Genomic DNA, 19129 nt, shown 5'->3' with positions numbered 1-19129 from the left:
CGGAAGAATGGATAAACACAATACGGTCTATCAGTGCAATGGAATATTATTCAGCCTGGAAAAGGAGGGAAATTCTGACACGCGCTGCAACATGGATGAAGAACCCTGAAGACATTATGCCGAGTGAAATAAGCCAGTTACGAAAAGACAAATATTGTAGGATTTCACTTATGTGAATTAGTCAAATTCACAGAAACAGAAAGTGGAAGGTGGGTGCCAGGGGCTGGGGGAGGGGGGCATTGCTGTTTAACGGGGACAGTGTTAGTTTTGCAAAGGTGAAGAAATTCTGGACACGGAGTGCATAACAACATGCCTATGCTCGATATTACTGAACTGTACACTTAAAAATGGTTAACGTGGTTAAGTTTTATATTTCATGTATGTTACCACAATTAAACACACGAATAAAAGAAGGCCACGAATATAGATGGAGAACAGAGAAAGGGCTGCGGGGAATGTGATCCTGACTGCTGCCCACAGGCTGGGTTTAAAGCACCTTCACACATCTGTGGAGGGAAGAAACCCTCGCCCTTGACACCATCGACATTTGGGGTGGGTTAGTTCTTTGTGCACTGGGGGACATCTAGAAGCATCCCTGGCTTCACACCGCTAGCATTCCTGCAGTTGTGGCCACCAAAATCTCTCTAGACATTGCCGAATGTCCACGGGGTGGCAAAATCCCTGCCCTGCCCTCCCCGCCAGCTGAGAACCCGAGAGAGAAGGACTCTACAGGAGACAGAGGCTTCTGACAGGATGGTTGAGCCTCTATGACAAGACAGGAGATGGACAGAGAGAGATGTTCAGAGGCCGGCAGAGGACCGGGACCTGGCACGCTCCGGAGAGGAGAAGCAGGCGTAATCCAGAGGCCGAGGAAGAGCTGCCTGGCACTGCCAAAGCCCATTCAAGCAGAGCAAAGACCAAGAGGCAGATGAGCCTGGCAAAGCATTGTGCCAGTCAGTCATCAATCAGCTGGTGACGACTGCTACATGTCACACTCTGTGCAGATGTGACAGTGACCAGGGACTGCAACAGTGGCAGCAGAGAACACACAAACCACAGCCCAGGAAGCTGTGTGTAGTAGCAGCAGGGCCAAAGGAAGTCAGAGCACTGAAGTGTTTTTGGTGTCTAAAGAATCAGAAGAAGGATCTGAAGAGTAAATGAGAAGGTGGGAGGGGGTGTGGAAGAGACACAGAGAAGGGACAGAGAAGAGTGGTGTGGGGACCCAGGATAGCAGAGGGACTTTCCCAGTCAGATGCGGGAAGGACGCAACACAGTGGAGGCCTGGAGACCACGAACAGGAGAGAAGACAAAGGACAAAGTCGAGAGCTTTGTCCTTATCAGAGCAGAGAGGCAGACTTGCGCTTGGCAGAATCAACTAGGGATGGGGAGAGAGGCTGGCGAGCAACACTGAAGGCCTCGTAAGAAAATGCTCGGTAACCAACACCTGAAGGCAACCTGTGCCCAACCACTGGGAGGTGAGGGCGGCGACTATCACGCTTCCACTACGAGTAAGAGAGGACATGTGGCTACAGGGAAAATCCCGCGTGCAATAACGGGAAGAGGAAAACCAAGCCGAATGGAAGCGTATCCACGCGCTGTACACAGAACACGTTCTTCACATAGAGGTTCCTCTCTGTGGGTTTTCAAGCCACAGAAAGTAGATGACTGCAGCGGGGGAAAAATATTCCCTCGTTGGCTGAATGTCAAGAAAGGAACCACGAGGTGGGGAGAGCTCGGGACAGGTAGTGGGTCAATATCCTGTCACCCTCGCCCTGACGGACCATCAGAGCGAGGGGCAAGGGGCTCCCCAGCAGGGAAGTCTGCACGGCTTTCGCTACAGGAGGGTCACCTTGAACAGCTGGCAGGCCGCGGCTGCAGCCTGCCGCTCGGCGTCGATCTTCTTGCTGCCATAGCCCTCCACCTCCACGCTCTTGGGCCACTTTATATGGAGGGTGACTTTCTGGGGAAGAGAAGACAGAATCAGGACCCTTGCCTCTCCAGACTGCAGAGTCGTTTCGAATCAGAATCGACAGCAAAGCCATGACCTCAGAGCAACAGAGCTGAGCGCAGGACAGAACCTGCCCCATCATCGACCCCTGGTAAGGCCCAACTGTCCCATCCTCAAGCCATTCGTCCCACTTCAAGTCATTTTACTTCTTCAAAGTACCATGTCCTAGGCCAGAGGGCAAGGTGGAACCCATCTTCAATGTTGAAAATCTTCACTCAGGATGGCCCGCCAGCATGCCTCGGTGGGCCCAGGACCGACGGGACTGCAGCAGCAGGAATGGTCACGTCAACCCTGCGCCCCCGCAGTACCAGTCACCGGCGGGGGGCCGTGACACAAGATGAGAACTCCTCACCTCACCTGCCCTGCATTCTCTTGCCCTAAACCAGGCTTTTCTTCAAACCTAGCTTTGCTCTGAGGCTCTCTGCTGACTGTTTTCCATTCAGAAATGGCCTCGTTGACAAAGAAATCTGAGGCAGGAAAGGGCAGCCAATCTCCTTCCTGAGAGCAGGACTGACATGTCCCCCGCCACCAGCAGAGTTACCTTTTTCTTCGGTCCATTCGTGTGCACGTAGACCAGTTTGTCTTTTGCATGTGAGATGCCAAGGGCTCTTCCAATCACACTGTTGAGAAGGTTTTTGGGCTGTGGGAACTCTTTTAATAGGTCCCTAGAAGCTAAGGAAATAAGAACAAAAGAATTACAGTTGTTTTCTTCTTTCGAAAAGTCCATGGGGTGTGTGCCTCAGGGCAACCTGGGCCTCTTACTGAGGATGTTGGCTCGTGACCCTAAACCACCCGGGACCATCTTAGAAAAGGAGAGAGGATGGCTTCAGGGTCTACAAAGGAAACGTGGGGTTAGACCCACTTGCGTGACCACCTCCTGAAGGAGCGTCCCAGTGACCTACACAGCCGAGCGGGTAACCAGCCAGCATCCTCTTCCCGCCCCAAGCTCCCGACTTAACACATCTGCTACAGAAGCCTAACTGGCAATAAACCCTCTATTCTGATGTCTGGAGGAAAGCACAAAACAAAACAAAAAATCCACCAGACACACAAACTGGAGATCAAAGACACTGCAAGACCCTTCCTAAAATACAAGACACACAAAAGGGAGGATTGGCTCCAGAGTCTGAATACCAGGCCCCAGCTCTTAACTCTACCTCAGCACTCTGCAAAAGGCCTCCCTAGAGTTAGATTATGTGTAGGGACACTGATTAGAGACACAGGTGTGAACTATTCCTTCCCCAAGTTCTCTGGAGTCAAGTTGTGGCGTGTGGCGGGAGGCATCAGACACGAGAGGTACCTCACTGTTTTTACTTGGACCGATCAATCCCGGAGCACAAACGAGTGAGTTATCTACCTAAAGGCAGCTTGTGCCAGACACAGGGCTTAGCGAGACCACAAAGAAGCTGCTGGGAGAGGCTAAAAACAGAAGGAAAGGCCCCAGAGCACCACAGTAGCCCTTCAAGAAACGCATGGTCTGAGACCTGTGGAGGAGATGAGAAGCCTTTCATTCTCCAGCCAGTCTCTAGCATTATCTTCAACTTGAAACCAGCTCCAAAAAGGAACCTCGTAGAGGGTACAGACACACCCATGTGCACCTGCACAAATCAATCATAAATCACCTGGGGAGCTTTTCCACAGCCCTGGACAGACACCGCAATCCCTACAGTGCACTTGAAAATAGTGGTGATGTTGGGGAAAGCTCTGTACTTTGAAAAGGCTCCTCCAGGAGTTCTAATGTAACCCTGCTGCCTGGGCTGAGGCTGCTTCCTCAGGGCAGACCCCTGTGCCACTGACCAAGGCGGATTCCGTCTGGCTCTGGCTCCCTCTAAATGATAACTTTTTAAGCAACTAAGAATCAAGCAGTCAAGAAAGAGAACTACCTAAGTAGGTTCATGAGGGTTTGATCCCACAGAGAACCTAACTTTAAGCAGCCACTAGACCTACAGGTATAAAGAGACATGTGCGGGTACCCCCTCCAGCTCTACAGGACACGCAGAGGCCAGCTCTCTAGCCACCCCTGACGGGCAGGGATGCTCACCAGTTTCATTCCTTGCACTCTTCAGGAGGGACAGCGCTGGGGTCCATCAGGGCAATCATTTTGTCTCTATCTGAGATCCTGAAGTCCCAAGATGTATTTTGGGGTGTTTCCCACACTGGTGAGGATGTGCTCACCCTCGATGCTCTAACCACTGACCACATATCCTTGAAGGAGTTAGACGGTTTACATTTCTCTCACTCTCTCGAGGTCCTGCACCTCTCACCTGTTCTTGCCAGGTGCAGGGTCTCCAGTCCTAGAACCTCCACGCTCGGGGTCCATTTGGGCCTGTGCCACACTGAGCTTTAGAAGAGCAGGGTTGTGGCTCGCTAGGGATGGCGGTCCCGGCACCATCGGAGAGTGGGCCAGCCCGTCAGGCCCGACCCCGGCCCGCGCCCCTAACTCTGCCATTCCCAGGAGTCAAAGGCGTCACCGCCCGGCCGCCCTCGCCACTGCCCTCACCGTTCACCATGCTTCCGTCGCCTTCCTCAGGCCTGCAGGGGGCCGCCCCTGCCTCGGCCTCGGCGGCCTCCTTGGTGCGCTCAGGGCGGGCGCAGCCTGATGAGAAGCCGCGCGAGCGTCCCTGTCGCCCGGCGGCACGGGGACCGGGCGGCCGCAGACGCGGAGAGACGCCGGCGGCCAGCGCCATGAACCTCCTGGCGGCCGCCATCGCGCTCCCGCCGGCCCCCGCGGGCCCAGAGCCGGGGACAGCGCAGAAAGGCGGCTCGCGCGCCCCCTGCTGGACGGGCGGACCCAGGAGAAGGGGAGCTGAGCCAAGACAGCCCCAGCAGCCAGGTTCTCGCCTAACACAGCCCAGGGCCTCCAGCACCCCAGGCTGCAGTCCATCCCCGGGCTCGGACCCTGCGGAAATCACTCTCAGTAAATGTAAACCCACAGACTCGTTATCTGAATCTGTGGCAGGAAGAGGAAATGAGATTTGGGGGGTAAGGACTGCAGGCCTAGTTCAATATACATGCAAGGAAACCAGATGTTCCCTCCAGGTCCTACCCATTACTGCTAAATACCTCTCGGGTGCCCTGGCAAATTGGCTTGCACTCCAAGGCCACCCAGAAGATAACTGCTAAACTGGGGCACCTCATCTCATTGAATGGTTTACAAAGTAAAGCTGGTGAAGAATCTGGAGCCAGGACAGGGAAGAACTCTTGAACATAAACAGACCAGATTTACTGCCTGGCACTGGAGTCAGGGGTGAAAGATACCCTGCTTGGACACTGTGCCCAAGAACTGAGCTGGTCCAGCAGTGAGAGTCTGAGGCTGCTGTTCTTTCCTTGTTTGAAAGCCAGATGGGGTTCTGTTTTCCAAACTGCTATGCCTGGGTTCTAGCCAGGCTCATTCCTCTTCTGCCTGTTACGGTGCTGAGGAGTAGGGCTTTGGGTCAGCTGGAAATCAGACTGAATCCGCATGCTGGAGTGCTGGAGTAGTAAAATGACAGCAAGGGGCAAGGGGCCCTTGGTCTGTCACTTTGAAGGAGGCCTTGGTCAGAGGCTGGCAGTGCAGTTGAGTAAGCTGGGAGGTTTCGTGTTTTTTCATTCTAGATGACACTGATGATCCCCTGGAGAGCTTATTAAAGCATTACTAGGAACCACTTCCAGAGTTTCTGATTCGTTATGTCTGGAGTGAGACCCAAGAACCTGCGTTTTTAACAAGTTCCCAAAGTTAACACTGTGAGAACCACTGGCTTATGGCAACAACATAGGATCTGAGTGCTAATACTTAGGCTTAGTCCCAGCTCTACCACTTACCAGCTGTGACCCTTGGGCAATGTCGTCAATTGGGAAAATTAGGACAAACAGGCTCTACTCATCTGGCATGGCTATGGTTAAGATAAAACAAGAATGTTCGGGAGGCAGCTCTGCAGTGCTCTGTGACAGAAGACCCTACCCTGAGGTCTGAGACAACAGGGCCAGATCCCTTAGAGACAGACCAAGGCAGGATGTGGCAGCTTCAGCTCCACTCCTCCATTCTCTCCTTAGTGGGTTTTTATCCGGAAAGGAGCAAAATGAAAGACAGCCTTGGCAGCACTGATCTGACCTCACGGGGGACACCACCATCTGTATCAAAGCCCCCTGCCCAGATCATCCACATTGGGATGGCAAGACCCTTGGGGCAGAACGCGATTCTCCAAGTAGCCAAAAGCTGAGGCATCCACCCAGCTTCAGGAGTAGTTTTCAAGGGTTAGCAGCCCAAATTCCTTCAAAAAAAATCCAGAAGCTTACCAAGTCTGGTAGTGGAGTCAAGGACTGAGGCCAAGTTTTAAAAACTGTGGTGTCTGAAAGCTGGAGACAACACCTGGACAAAAAGAGCCAGGGCCCGGGCCCGGCACAGTGCTTCAGGAAGCCCTAGTTTGGCACTCTGCTGTGACAGCCACGGAGTCAGGCTAAGGTGGAAATGCAATGGTTTCATGGATCTGCTCCCAAAGGGGCCAAAGGGGAGGGACTGGCCATGAGTCACTTGCTCAAGCTGGGTTACAGGTACATAGGGGTTCATTATACTATTTTCTCCATTTTAGAAAACATATTTCAAACACGTGTTTGAAATTTTAGGTTAAAAAATAGCATCAGGTGATGCTGACCGAATAGTTGATTCTCAGGGAGCTCCCTGTCCCCTTTTCCTATTTCATTCGCTTCATCTGGGCTCTAACAGCTGGTGTCACCTTGAGCAAATATTTCACCTCTCCGAACTGCACTGCCACTTATAAATTGAGGACAATTCTTAGACCAGCTCTTGGAACCCTTCCAGTTCTGTGATCCTCCTCCCCTTGGTCTAGAGCAGGAGTTGCCAAACGATAGCCTGTGGACCAAATCTGCCCACTGCTCGTTTTTATAAATAACGTTTTTTGGAATAAAGCCATGCTCATTTAAGCATTATGTATTACGGCTTTCATGCGACAATGGCAGAGTTAAGTTGCTGCAAGAGAAACCATATGGCCCACAAAGCCTAGAATATTTACTCTCTGACCCTTAAAGAAAGTTTGCCAACTCCTGCTTTAGAAGACCTTGAAGAAAGAAGGGCTCAGGTGTACCCCCCCTTCCTTTCCACCAACATTAAGCCTTCTCCACTCTCTTCTTGGGGGAGAGAGTGTTGATTCCTTTGCCTGTGAAAAAGAAGGAAAGTTCTGAGAAAAGAAAGGGTTCTCAGCTCAGAGATCTCTCCATTCACTTCGGGGTGGAACACATCATCTGGTACTAATTGTGCTAAACATTGACATCTAGCTGCAGGAATTAAGGTGTAAAGGATCTGCTGAATACGTAGGAGGATGTTTTAGGGTCTTAAACTTTGGAGGCCCCAGGGAAAGGCAATGGGAGGGAGCCCGAGACAGTCCCGACTTTGGGTAGACCAGAGAATTTCCAGAGGGGAAGCGAGAGGGACCCCTGACACCTGGAGAAACCAGGGTCTCAGCCAACATTTGCCAACTTACTCAACCATAGTTAGATATTTTTAAGGATGGTCAAAATGGCAAGAAATGGTCCACCTGGTTGGCAACAGGAAAGGGGAGCTACAGGGCGAGGTGGCCACCCTGATCCCCCTACCTGTCCTCATGGCTTTCCTGTTCACATACGTAAGCCACAAGGTCCCTTGAGGTAAACTACCACATCGAGAGGAGGAGACATCTGCCTGAGAGAATGGACAGGAAAGACCAGTCCTGTGGCCCCCTTGGATCCCACCAAGTGTTGGTGCACGTTGCTTTCCAGAGCTCTGTCTCAGATCCGGGTAGGTGGGAAGATTCACAGGGGAGGCTTAGAGGCGAGTTTCTTAGTTTATTCATCCTTTACCTTGGAAAGAAGCCTTGGACAGAGGATGGCAGTAGAGTTGAAGAAGAGGAGGAGACTAAGAAAGAAGGTGATAGTTTTTTCCAATTCCAAACCTGACTGTGACAGGTACTGTCACCTATTCAAGTGGCCACGATTTTCTGAGTGTTGTTTTCTTATTTGAATATCTGAGAGACTGTGTCTGCCATATACTTCCTTCCTAAGAGCAGAGGCACCACCGAAGCCTCTAGGGCAGGGGTCTCTAACTCCTGGGCCACAGACCAGTACTAGTCCGTGGCCTGTTAGGAACTGGGCTGGAAAGCAGGTGAGCAGCAGATGAGCGAGCGAAGCTTCATCTGTGTTTGCAGCCGCTCCCCAGGACTAGCATCACCGCCTCAGCTCCACCTCAGGTCATCAGGCATTAGATTTTCATAGGAACACCAGTCCCTGGTGCCGAAAAGGTTGGGGACTGCTGTTCTAGGGAATCAGAAAACATGGCAGAAAGGTCCTACGATCATGTGGACGAAGAGATCTGTTGCTTCTGTTATGATGAAAAGAGACAAGGACGTTTCTAGCTGAGCGGGGGAGCAGGGAGGGAGGAAGATAGGGCAGAGAGAGGGAAAGGCAAAGATGCATACACCCACGGATGCCTCTGGGGGTGTAGCTGTGAGGAGACAGACTCAGCGTCTGTGCCCCTCTGGGAAGACAGAGTGGGGCCTGTTGGGCCTCCCCACCAGGAGCAGTGGCCCCCCCCAAGGGCGGCCCCCTTCTCCTCTCATGTGCTCAAGGAGGCACTGCCTACCCGTGCTGCCTGGTTAATCCCAACTAACCATCTTTAAGCTTAGCCAAAGCACGTCTGACACTCTCAGAGCCACTCACCTGCCATGTTGGAAATGTTAACGTTCAGCCTTTTCGAGTTACAGGGCATTTTAAGAAAGAAAAAAAAAAGGGCAATCAACTCTTGTTTTGGCAATGGCAAGGGGTGGCATTTCTTTAACACCTAAGTCAAATGGTCAGAGGGACCGGAAGTACTTATTTCTATCCTGCTGGCCATAGTCACGACCACTGCAGCAGGAGAGCGGTGCACGTGCAAACCGCAGGGGACATGGCGGCTGCGTGAGCAGCAGCAGCCGAGGTGCTCTGTGCCCCCCGCACCCTTCCTGAACATTTGACCTTCAAAGCACTTTACAGACAGAGCTTAAAGGGGATATGTTGTCTCCACATGAGGCAAAGACCCTATGACCTAAAATAGTGTCCTTCCGCTAGGCAGCTGGGGGAGGGGTGTGAACAGGCAGCCAGCAGGGCAGAGAAAGGCAGCTGTCGGGACAAGAAAGAGGCCATCAGAAACACTGGTTTGGGCAGACCTGGAAGAGATCTCCATCTGAGGGAGGACAGGAGACACTCAAGGGCAGAGAGGCTTCCCTGGGTCCTATGGCTGGGCCTGTCCCTGGGTATCAGTGGGACCTGAGGTGTACTATCACCTGTCTGAAGGCTGACATCCTTCCCGATCACAAGGAGAGCCTACCTTGCCAAACAGACTGAGAGGCAGATTTTAATGTCAGTAAAGTGCTTTGAGGTGCTGGGAGGAGGCAGGGAAGTGATTTGCCAGGCATCCCCAAAGCCTCCCAGATGGAAGGCACTGGGCCGAGAAAGGGCTCTCTGCTCGGGCCCCGGGACGAGCGCCCTACACGTTCTAAGCCGCCTAGGCCAGGGGCTGCCTGGAGACCCAAACCCCATGGACTGTCTGCGTTGGGGCTGAACACCCAGACTGAGCCCGGCCTTCATTCCTGGTTACACGAGGAGGCCCAGGGAGACCAGAAGGTCTAAGCCACGTGGCTAAGGATCATGAAATGACCCAGGCCCTTCCCAACGACCTCACCTTGAGGGCTCCACCTGCTCTGCTAACCCCATTCCTCCTCATTTGCCTTCCAGAGGCCCATGGGCCTGGCGCCCGGGCTCCTGCTGCTGCCCACCTCCCCACAGACCCTAGACCAAGCTGGTGCTGGAGGCCAGGCTCCTCCCTTACCTCGAGAGATGGTCCCTCCAGGGGCAGGGTTGACACACATGGGTGGAAGGCGGGGTGGGGGAAGTTTGCACTGACGCTGCCTGTGCTGGGCCCGATCTGGGGAAAGAGAGAGGGTATCAGGGCGGTGTGTTCTCACCCCTTAGGTACAGACCCCTGGGCAAACTCGTCCCGGAGCACCTGTGAGCGGCTCTGCGCAGCAGGGTTGCTGGCCAACATGTGCAGCCAGTCAAGGATTCTGAGAAAGTGTCACCGATGCCACACAGAAAGGAGGCGGTTGTTTTATGTCGACATGATACACAAGTGCCCTGTCGAGTTCCCTCCTTGGCTCTCAAAGAAGTCCTCCTACTGTCCCTTGGCCACCCTCTATGAGTTTAACCCACCCCATGTGCTTCTCTATAGTCTTGAGTTGTGCAAATAAGATAGGACAACAGTTGAAAACTGAAAAGCCATAATGCCACGTAAATCCCCTGGGATCTACCCCTTAGGTCTTCCACATATGGTAGCTATCCCTGTATCTGCTCTGGGTTCCACAGATAGCCACTCCAGCCACGAGATCTCAAATTATTCTTTCTCTCTAAGAACTGGGCAAGAGACTTGGGGTCCTCCCCAGGAGCCAAGACCTGCTCCACACTCAGCAGCCTGCTCCCTTTCCTAAAGTTAATGATTTGCCATTCCAAGTATCTCTATTCAAATAGAGACTAAATACTACTCATCAGTAACGTATATGGTACATTTTAAGAAGTCTCAAAATTTCGACATACATAAGCTAAAATTAAGACACTCACTGAACCTTCTATGGGTAAGAAAGGTTTAAGGTCTTCAAAACCACACAAATGGTGAGAACGTCAGAGACTCACTGGTCTGGGGAAAAGGTGCATGAGCTCTCTGCTCTCTTTGGCCCACTGGTTTTGGGGTCATAAATGAGGCGGGAGAGGAGCAGGGACACACACGCTCGAGAAGCAGCCTGCTCTGCTACAACTGATGCCCATTTTTATCCTGCAAATTAGCTCATATACAATTGGTAAATAGGGGAATGACAGCAGGAAAACAAGAAGCCCTGGTTCAAGTGTACTTTTTCCAAGGCAAGGGATCCGAAAAAGCAGGAGAAGAACTATAATTTTCAGCATGAAAAGAAAAAACCCTTTCAGCTATATTTATAAAAAAAACTAAAACGGAGTGCCTGTAGAGAATCAAGGTAGTAGACACAGGGGTTCATGATACAATTTCCTCAATATTTCAGAATTTTTGAAAATTTTAATAAAATGTTGGGGGAAATAAGCGAACTCTTGGGCTCGGGCCCTCCTCTCCCACACTCCCTAACGGAAGCCGCACTGGCTCAGAGCTGCACTTCCGCCTGCGCTGCCACAGCCACTGCCAGCTCTGTTCTCGTCAGCACGCTCTGGACGCGTTTGGCATCGCACTGAGCTGCCTGCTTCGGTGGTCCAAAGCATCTCCCCAGGCACCGATGATTGCTTCTGTTGTACTCTGTTCATAAAGTTGCAGAGGTAATCGCCTCGATTCTATTTTTCCCATAAGCCTCTTATAATGTTATAGGTGTGTGATTTTGCAGAAAACACATATAGTGTTATAGCAGAAATGCCTGTAGGGTCTTCTGGAATAAAGTGCCTACGATCAAGGTTTAACTTGGAACTAATTCCATTGAAAGTAAGGTTGGAAATGGCCAGCTCAACCTCCCTGTTCCTGGTTGAGGAGGGTCCTCATTCATATCCAGGGATGCTGGATTTAAAAAAGAATAAATGATTTGATGATTATCGATGATCTCATCATCAAGCATTCTCGGTAGTTGGGGCAAAGTTGTTCAAATCCCACAGCAACATCACTGATCCTTCTTCTGACCGTGGAGCTGAACAAACTGCTGTTGATCCAGTGTTTTTCAGTTGTATGCTGCCTGTAAAAGACTCAGCTTGCTCTCTTTGGCCTGATTCTGATGGCATTACAGCTGAGAGACGAGAAACCTATGTTAAGATGCTGGCAAAGGAAGTAACAGGTCATTTACCAGGCATATAAGTATTCTGGTTGGGAGCTGTTGGCAGCTCAGTTGAATTACATAATAGGAAAGATGGTTGCCATAGGGAATTGCTTTGGCCATCACCATCAGAATCAACAAATGGTCCATCTCACTGAGACGGTGAGCCCCTGAGCACCTACAAGGAGGCATCTCTGAAACATAGTTGTCTCCACCCTAGTGTCCCATATGCAGCAGGCGCTCAATCATGCAGCCACACAGCACACTGCATGCCGAGGCCAGGCTGTCACTCTCCAGCAAAACATCAGCTCCGGTCTGTACTCCAAATAAAGTGAACTACTCGAATGTATCAAGGACCTGTCAACCCAAGACTAGGGACTGAGGACAGACCATAGCCAAGTGCTTTTCTACATCATCTCTACTCTTCGCTCTACCCCTAATGACAGGCACTGGGAAACAGGATTGGGTGAGTTCACACCTTGCTAGTGTTAGTGGGGACCAGATTCAAAACCCAGCCAGTATGACTCAGAAGCCACATTATGTTTCCTCTCAAGACTCATGGCACCCTAGGGAGTTCGTAATCTCATCGTGAAGAACAAAGAAACATGTAAAAACTCCATGAGAGATACAGAACAATCCCTCAGAACAATAAAAGTGTCACAAGGCCACCCATGACCAATTACCAAGGTCATGGTGCAAATCACAAGTGACATCAGCATTCCGAGGACAGGAAAGGGCATTCAGCCTTATAGTCAGGAAACCGTGAAAAGACAGTTTCTCCTGAAGGAAAATATTCAAGGTGGTGACTTCCTGGTTAGTGGTTTTCCCTCAGACCCCCAAGCATAAAATGGTTGTTGGTAAGAATATGACACTTACCTATGTGGAAAGCAAGGCCACAAACAAGGCTGTATTAGTCCTGAAGCTACTTAATTACTAACACGGCTTGTGAGTTTACCAGGTGCCGGGGCCTGTTCTAAGCTCCTTATGTGCATTAGCCCATCGGATCCTTGGAACAACCCTTGGAGACAGGTACTACGATCTGGCCCACTTACACCATGGGAAATGGAGACACAGAGAGGCACATGCTCAGCCCTCCCCAGCCAGGGCCAACCTGCCATGAGAACTGGGTGTTTGCCTCCCACTGAACTTGAGTGCTAATGATGTCACCCCCATGGGAAACTTTTCGAGCAAATCAATCCCCAGCCTAGAAAGTAAAATCACAAAAGCCATAAAGGAATTTTGCTCCAAACTCTCTCGCCTAGTATCATCTCCCTATCACAGGAAAAAGGAGGCTCATGATTTCATTGGGCCTCCATCTCTTTACAAAATCAGTGCTGTTATGTCAGAGATGCTCTCACCATAAGGAACCTGTTTCCATCCAATTTCTACAATGTGGACAACAAAGCCCACTGATTGGCAGGTAAACACAAAGCAATTAAGCATACTTAATTTTCAGCTCAAGATGTGCTGTCCATACTAAGTTCAATGTTTTCTTTGTCAGTTAACCCACAAAACCAGGATAATAGAGATTAATTTCTTCATGCAATAGGAACACAGATGGAGAGGCTGAAGACAAACAAGGAGCCAGGAATAGGCTGCAGTGAGCCCTGGGACAGCCAGCCCTCGTTCCGGCCCCATTCAGTGGTTTACACAGGGTACCAGTCAGCCAGGCCTGTAGGAACATAACTTGGAGAAGTGACACCACTGCAGTTATGGAAGGCCTTTCATTCTGATTGATTTGTAAAATGTGCTCAGACAGGAGCCTCACAGTCAGCTCTAATACAAGTGACGGGCCTTTTACTCTTTATTTCCTTAAAGGAGAAAAATCAGGGGCCTGTCTAAGACATACAAAGCCCTCCAAGATCTGGTCCCTGAAGTCCTCACCAGCTACATCACTTCCTGTAAGCAGCTCTTGGATGCTACCCTACAGCCCTGCCACTGTGGCTCAGTTCTGCACTGCTTGTGCAACCCTCTTGCCCCATCTGCTGGAGGGTACTGATTTAAAGACTTGCCACAGCTTCTATGCCCCGTAATAAAACAATGACTCAATTCACTTCCACCAGCATTTACTGAGGCCTACCATGTGCAAAATGCTATTCCAGGTATCATGGATGATAAGAGCATGATAGGTCCTGGCTGCAGGAAGCTTCCAATCTAGTGGTACAGTATTTAATTCGCAGTAGACTAAGCACCAGAAACTACAGATACGGTGCTGGGGAAAGTCAGAGAGAAGTGAGATTGCATTTGATTGACAGAATCGAAAAAGGTTCATGGAGGAAATGGTATAAAACACTGGCCTAGCAAAATTGGAAGGATTTCAATAAGCAGTGACTGCGTGGGAGAGGGCATTCCATGGGGAGGGTGGCAAATGTACACCAAGCCCTGGGCAGGGGGGCGGCACAGGTTATGAATGCCATGCAAGAGGAAGGCTAAGGAAGAACTCTGGAAAGTCATCCAAAGGAGGGGTCCAAGGACAACACACCGGTGACGGGTTTTCACAGCTGCCCATCACAGGGAGGAAAAGCATGAGGTCGCAAGCATGGTGACATTCTTACCTTTTCTGAATGAGTCCAGGCTGAACATTTCTGGCCAGGAGGGAAAGCTGGAATCCTAAAAAGAAGGATGGCCGAGAAGCAATGGTTAATATGCCGGGTCCAGGAACCCACAGAGAAGACTTCAATAACACAGAGAACACTGTCCAGGAGACGAGAAAAATGAAGCTCATCGCTAATGAGCCCCAACTGTTGCTCCCAATCTCAAGGATGGAAGGGCCACCTCCACTCTAGAGTAATTACATATCTTTGCTTCTTTCTAATTGAGAGCTCTCTTCTCTGGCCTAAACTCCCTGAACCCTGCTAAACAGAAGGCGATGTGTTTCATCGTGAGAGACGTAGATTTCCACCTCATCGGAATATTTGTAGTTTTCTTGGGACTTCTAGGAAGAAATGAAATTCTACATGGACCCCTTTTCTCAGGTGGCATCAGGAAAGGGGACTGATGACTGCCTTAAGGACCAACTGGTTTACTGGGCTTTCACAAAACCTAGTAAAGCACCTAGTAACGGGACGTTGACTACACTATCAAACAGTAACAATAGTGATTCAAGATAAAAAACTTTTTATGGCAGAATCTCTATGAAATAACAAATATGAAGTTCAACTGTTGGCCAAAAATTTAGGTGCATTTTGCTCATCAGTACATTCAACTAAGGAATCTACCTAGAGACTTAAAAAAACACAAATAAGTAACACCTCTGGTTTAACCATTTTATTTTGAAAAACAAACTCAGACTTATAGATGTTTTTAATAATGCAGTACTCCGGGGTTGGTGCAATAACATTATGTGGCCTCATTTTAAAAACATCTACACAGTGCTTTAGTAAATCAGGATAATGTACAACTTTCCTAGGAGTTTTATGGGGCCTACACTCCTGCTCCTGACAGCTATTCCCTCTCAGACTCAATCGTGGGACAGTGGGGGGTGGAGGGCTGACCTGGGGCCGAATCTTTCAGGTCCATAGCAGGTCTGCCCTGATGGCCTCCTCTCCCCCAGGGATGCCGGAAATTTCAGCCGATAGGATATGGTAGCTCAGAGAGAAAACTTCAATACAATATCAACAATGATTCAATTTACTTTAAGAAATTACATTCTATAGACTCCTTCTATCTAAAAAAAAAAAAGTTGTAATTTGAGATTCTAATTTTAAAGAAAATCTGAATATTATAAAATCTAAAACACCTAAGTGATTATTTATGAAACAATATTTTCTTGCTAAGAAATTAGAATTTGCTTGTAAATAGACCCTTGGTTTTGCTTTTAAAGTCTCCAATCCTCTCTATGCCAACACTATCTTATATAACATATCATATAATACCTCCTTTCCTTGTATCAGACTTAAAAATATAGTATGATATTCAAGGTAGGATCTTTTAGAGACATTTTCCAGAGCTCTAGAACATTTCATAGAGATCCAAAAGAAAGATGCCTTCTTTGTAATACAGTATTATGTTGGAAACCTCCACAGTACAAAGTTTTTCTAAAATAATTTAGAGACAAGTAAAATAATATTATATCAAGATTTCTTGCATAATGAAACACCATTTAACTCCAGGTAAAGTCACTATGAGATGATTCAAGGCCAGAGAGCTTCCATAGTGGCTAATTGAAATGATACCCTTTTTCCAAGACAGTCACAAATGAATTTAATAGCATGCCTTTTGCTTTGCAGTGTGGCTGAGCGATCCACCACTGCTTTGTGTGCATGGCTAAATCAACTTACCTTACAAGAGCAGTGAAAGTCTCAGATTTTGTAGGCTTTTGAACAGGAGCTGAATTCTCTCCTTACTATTCCTCATCACGAGGCTGGGCCTCCTCCTGGGAAGGACAATGCTGGGTCACTAAAGAGATGGCCCCCGCAGGAAAAGAAAGTGGTTCCGGATCATTGAAATTCATTTACTAACTCTGACAACAAGGACAAGTTTTGTTAGTGGCATGAAACACACACACTAGACACACTGGCCTCCCTTCAGGACCTGCCGTGACCCACGCTACACCCATCAAAGTGTGAGCTGCCCGACCTCAGCATCTGTAAGATACCAAGAAAGAGATCTCACAGTAGACGTGCTTTTAGTTCTGAAAGTATTTTCTCCAAGCCCGGAGCACAACTTGCTGCAGTTCTGAATTCTACTCCCATCCTGACTATAATATGAACCTATTTAAGGTACATAAAGCAGCTCTTCCAGGTTGGGAAAAGAACTCGATGTTGAATACCATTTTTAGTTTACTGAAAACTTCCAGAGACCTTATCTCACTTAACCTATGCAACCACCCAGTGAGGTAGGAATTCTTTCCCGGAGAAGGTTACACAATTTGCCCAAGATCCTGTAGCTGCCTCAGGCAGGATGGAAATCTATAGTTCGGGACTGGGCTCCAAAGCTTTCCTAGTTTATACTACACTACTCTCCTAATTTCCATGATATCATGCTGTTGCCTAGATGTCCCATGGGTCAGTCTTTGAAATAACACTTAACAGTGACAGCTTCGAAAGTGAAAGGGGCAAGAAGTGCCCAACTGATAAACTTTGGACCACAGCCACATAAGTTAAAACACATGGAGAGTAAAAATCTTTTAGAGGTAAAGGGATACCCTACACAGGTTTTTAAATGCAGCAAAGGATGTATCTCTTGCTCCTTAAACAGCTTACACAGATAAAGAGCACTATCCTAAATACAAAAAAAACAAAAAACAAAAAACAAAAAAAAACTATACCAGGAAGAGTCCTTCCTCCTGGAAACTGCAAAACTCCAAGATTTAAGTGTAAATTATAAGATGTGGTCAGCATCCACAATGACAGTGGGATCATTCCCTTCTAAGAATCTGCATCAGACTCTGGCCAGTAAGTTGCAACCAAAAACAGGTTGCCATCTGCGGTCCACCTGCTACAGTGTATGGCAAAACCCTTGTGGACTGGGGGTGCAAAGTGGGACAACCTGTGCCTTGCAAAATCACAATTAAGAAGACCAATGTTGCTACAAGAGTACTAGCTAGACAGCATGCTGTCGCCATACTCTTAACTTGGGGGTTCTGAGGACCCCTGGGACTCCAGTTCACTGCAAACAAAGAACCCAACGTGCTTTAGATCCTCTCCTGCGAAATGGGACAAGGCACCACCAGCAAACAAAGAACACCTCACCCCTTGGCCTCCCCCAGTGACAAGGTCGGTGCAAAAGGGGGCCAACCAGGGGGGCCAGAATGCACCAAGCCTCCCTTTGGACGAACAGTGCAGGCCGCATGGGGGGCAGACAAAGGTCCCAGGGAACTCCGGGGGCTCTCTGCAGGCCCTGCCTCGGGAAATGGAGCATCCCCTGAGGCGGAGGCGTCGTTGCGCCAATGAAGAGGCCTCTCCCGCGGCCCCCGCGGAGCCCCTGGCTACCAAGCCGGCCCCAGCGGACCTGACTGGCTCCCGCCCCCGCCCCGGCTCCATGGCAACGGCAGGCCGAGGCCTGGCTGCCCACGATCGGCCCGGCCGGCTTCCCGGGCAGGCCTAGGATGCCCGGCCTGCTCCTCGGGCCCGCCCGCTTCTCCGCCCCACTCTCCGCCGAGCCGACGGTCGGACCCGGGTCCCTCCTCGCGCTGACCACCCCCGGCCGCGGCAAGCTCCTCAAGGGGGCACGAAAGGGGAGAATAAAAAGCCCAATTCACCTGTTGTTACAGATGTGAAACAAGCCTCGGTGCACCGCGCATGAGCCGCGGGCCCCCCCAACCACGGCCGGACTACAACTCCCATCCGCGGTGGCGCGACCCCTTCCGGGTCCCGGGACGGAAGTCCCGCGGGCCGCCCCGGCGCAGCCCGCCCCGCGCCTCCCGGTGCGAGTGAAGAAATAGGCCGGGTCAGGGCCGAGGGAACGAAATCCAGGTCGGGCCCCGGGCTTCCACCCGCCTTCTCTGCCACCGCTCGTTGCCACGCCTCTTCTCTTCTTCATCTCCCTTCCGATCTTCTGTTTCTATAGGGAGGTGAGAATTTCTGTCTCACGAGATTGGTAGGAGGATAAAATCAACGTGATGGCGCGTTGTAAATGTACATCGCTAGGGAAAGGACCAGGTGGCACTTGCAGGTAGCGGGGAGACTGCTGCTGGGCGAGTCTAGAGGTCCTGCCCCCGTCCCATCACCTCGAAGGTGAGAAAAGGCATTGCGCCTGTTGAGTGATGCAGTCCTTTAGATGAGGCTCCTGTGGAATCCAACTTCGAAAGGAAAGAGCCCAGTGTGGGTAGCTCTGAAGCTGGGTTAGGATTATACAGCTGGAAAGACCTAGGATATGCTTTTAAGATGTGGCCATTCAGGATATATAAAAAAATCAGTGCCATATCCCGTCATTTTCGTCCGAATTCAACAAGCATTATTGTCTTTATACTTTGGACAGAGGGTGAGGGAGTTGGGCATGAAACATTCATTCATTCATTCATTCATTCAAATAATTACCTATTCTGAGCAGGGCATGGCGCCGTGGTGTGTGGGGAATGATCCCTGCACTGATACTCGAGTGACCTCGATAGCGTTTGCTAAGCAGGTGTGGAGGACTCTGTCGTCTAGGGGGGCTTTAGGGCCTATTAGAGAAGATGAAAACTTGCTGTGAAGCAAATCGAAAGTGATAAATGCTGGAGAAGAAGTATAAAGTCACAGGAGTTCAGTGAAAGGCATTTGCTCCTGAATGGCAACATCAGGAGGAAGAACCATGTAAGCAGGGACATCCAGGTGGAACAAGGGGCAGATCTAAGGCTGGACCGTAGTTCAGTGTGACC

General features: G+C 49.9%; 1 protein-coding gene and 1 long non-coding RNA gene across 15 annotated transcripts in view; one reads left to right on the top strand and one right to left on the bottom strand.

Annotated features, from left to right (window-relative positions):
* The window catches only part of DHX30 (DExH-box helicase 30), a 28757-nt gene extending 10573 nt beyond the window's left edge, over nt 1-18184 (bottom strand). For 2 of the 12 annotated variants that reach the window (XM_023520523.1, XM_023520532.1), the window contains exons 1-3: nt 4509-4748; nt 2550-2680; nt 1850-1960 (exon numbers count right to left, since the gene is read on the bottom strand). In XM_023520523.1, the coding sequence (XP_023376291.1) occupies nt 1850-1960; nt 2550-2680; nt 4509-4716 (450 nt within the window). In that variant the 5' untranslated portion in view covers nt 4717-4748. Of the gene's footprint in view, nt 1-1849; nt 1961-2549; nt 2681-4508; nt 4749-8695; nt 8725-9842; nt 9939-14384; nt 14440-15323; nt 15431-16109; nt 16292-18031 lie in introns of those variants that run through there. The other 10 variants (XM_023520524.1, XM_023520526.1, XM_023520525.1 and 7 more) reach the window with 10 other exon arrangements.
* A 48-nt stretch (nt 18185-18232) lies between these two features.
* Nucleotides 18233-19129, top strand: part of LOC111729583 — a 13771-nt gene continuing 12874 nt past the window's right edge. For 2 of the 3 annotated variants that reach the window (XR_002776292.1, XR_002776293.1), the window contains exon 1: nt 18233-18343. This is a non-coding gene — a long non-coding RNA (uncharacterized LOC111729583). Of the gene's footprint in view, nt 18507-19129 lie in introns of all 3 variants that reach the window. The other variant, XR_002776291.1, reaches the window with a different exon arrangement.

Source organism: Pteropus vampyrus, unplaced genomic scaffold, assembly GCF_000151845.1.
Source record: "Pteropus vampyrus isolate Shadow unplaced genomic scaffold, Pvam_2.0 Scaffold271, whole genome shotgun sequence".
In the NCBI taxonomy this organism is placed as follows: Eukaryota; Metazoa; Chordata; class Mammalia; order Chiroptera; family Pteropodidae; genus Pteropus; species Pteropus vampyrus.
The sequence above is the reverse complement of the archived record's forward strand: the minus strand, read 5'-3'. Positions and strand labels throughout refer to the sequence as shown.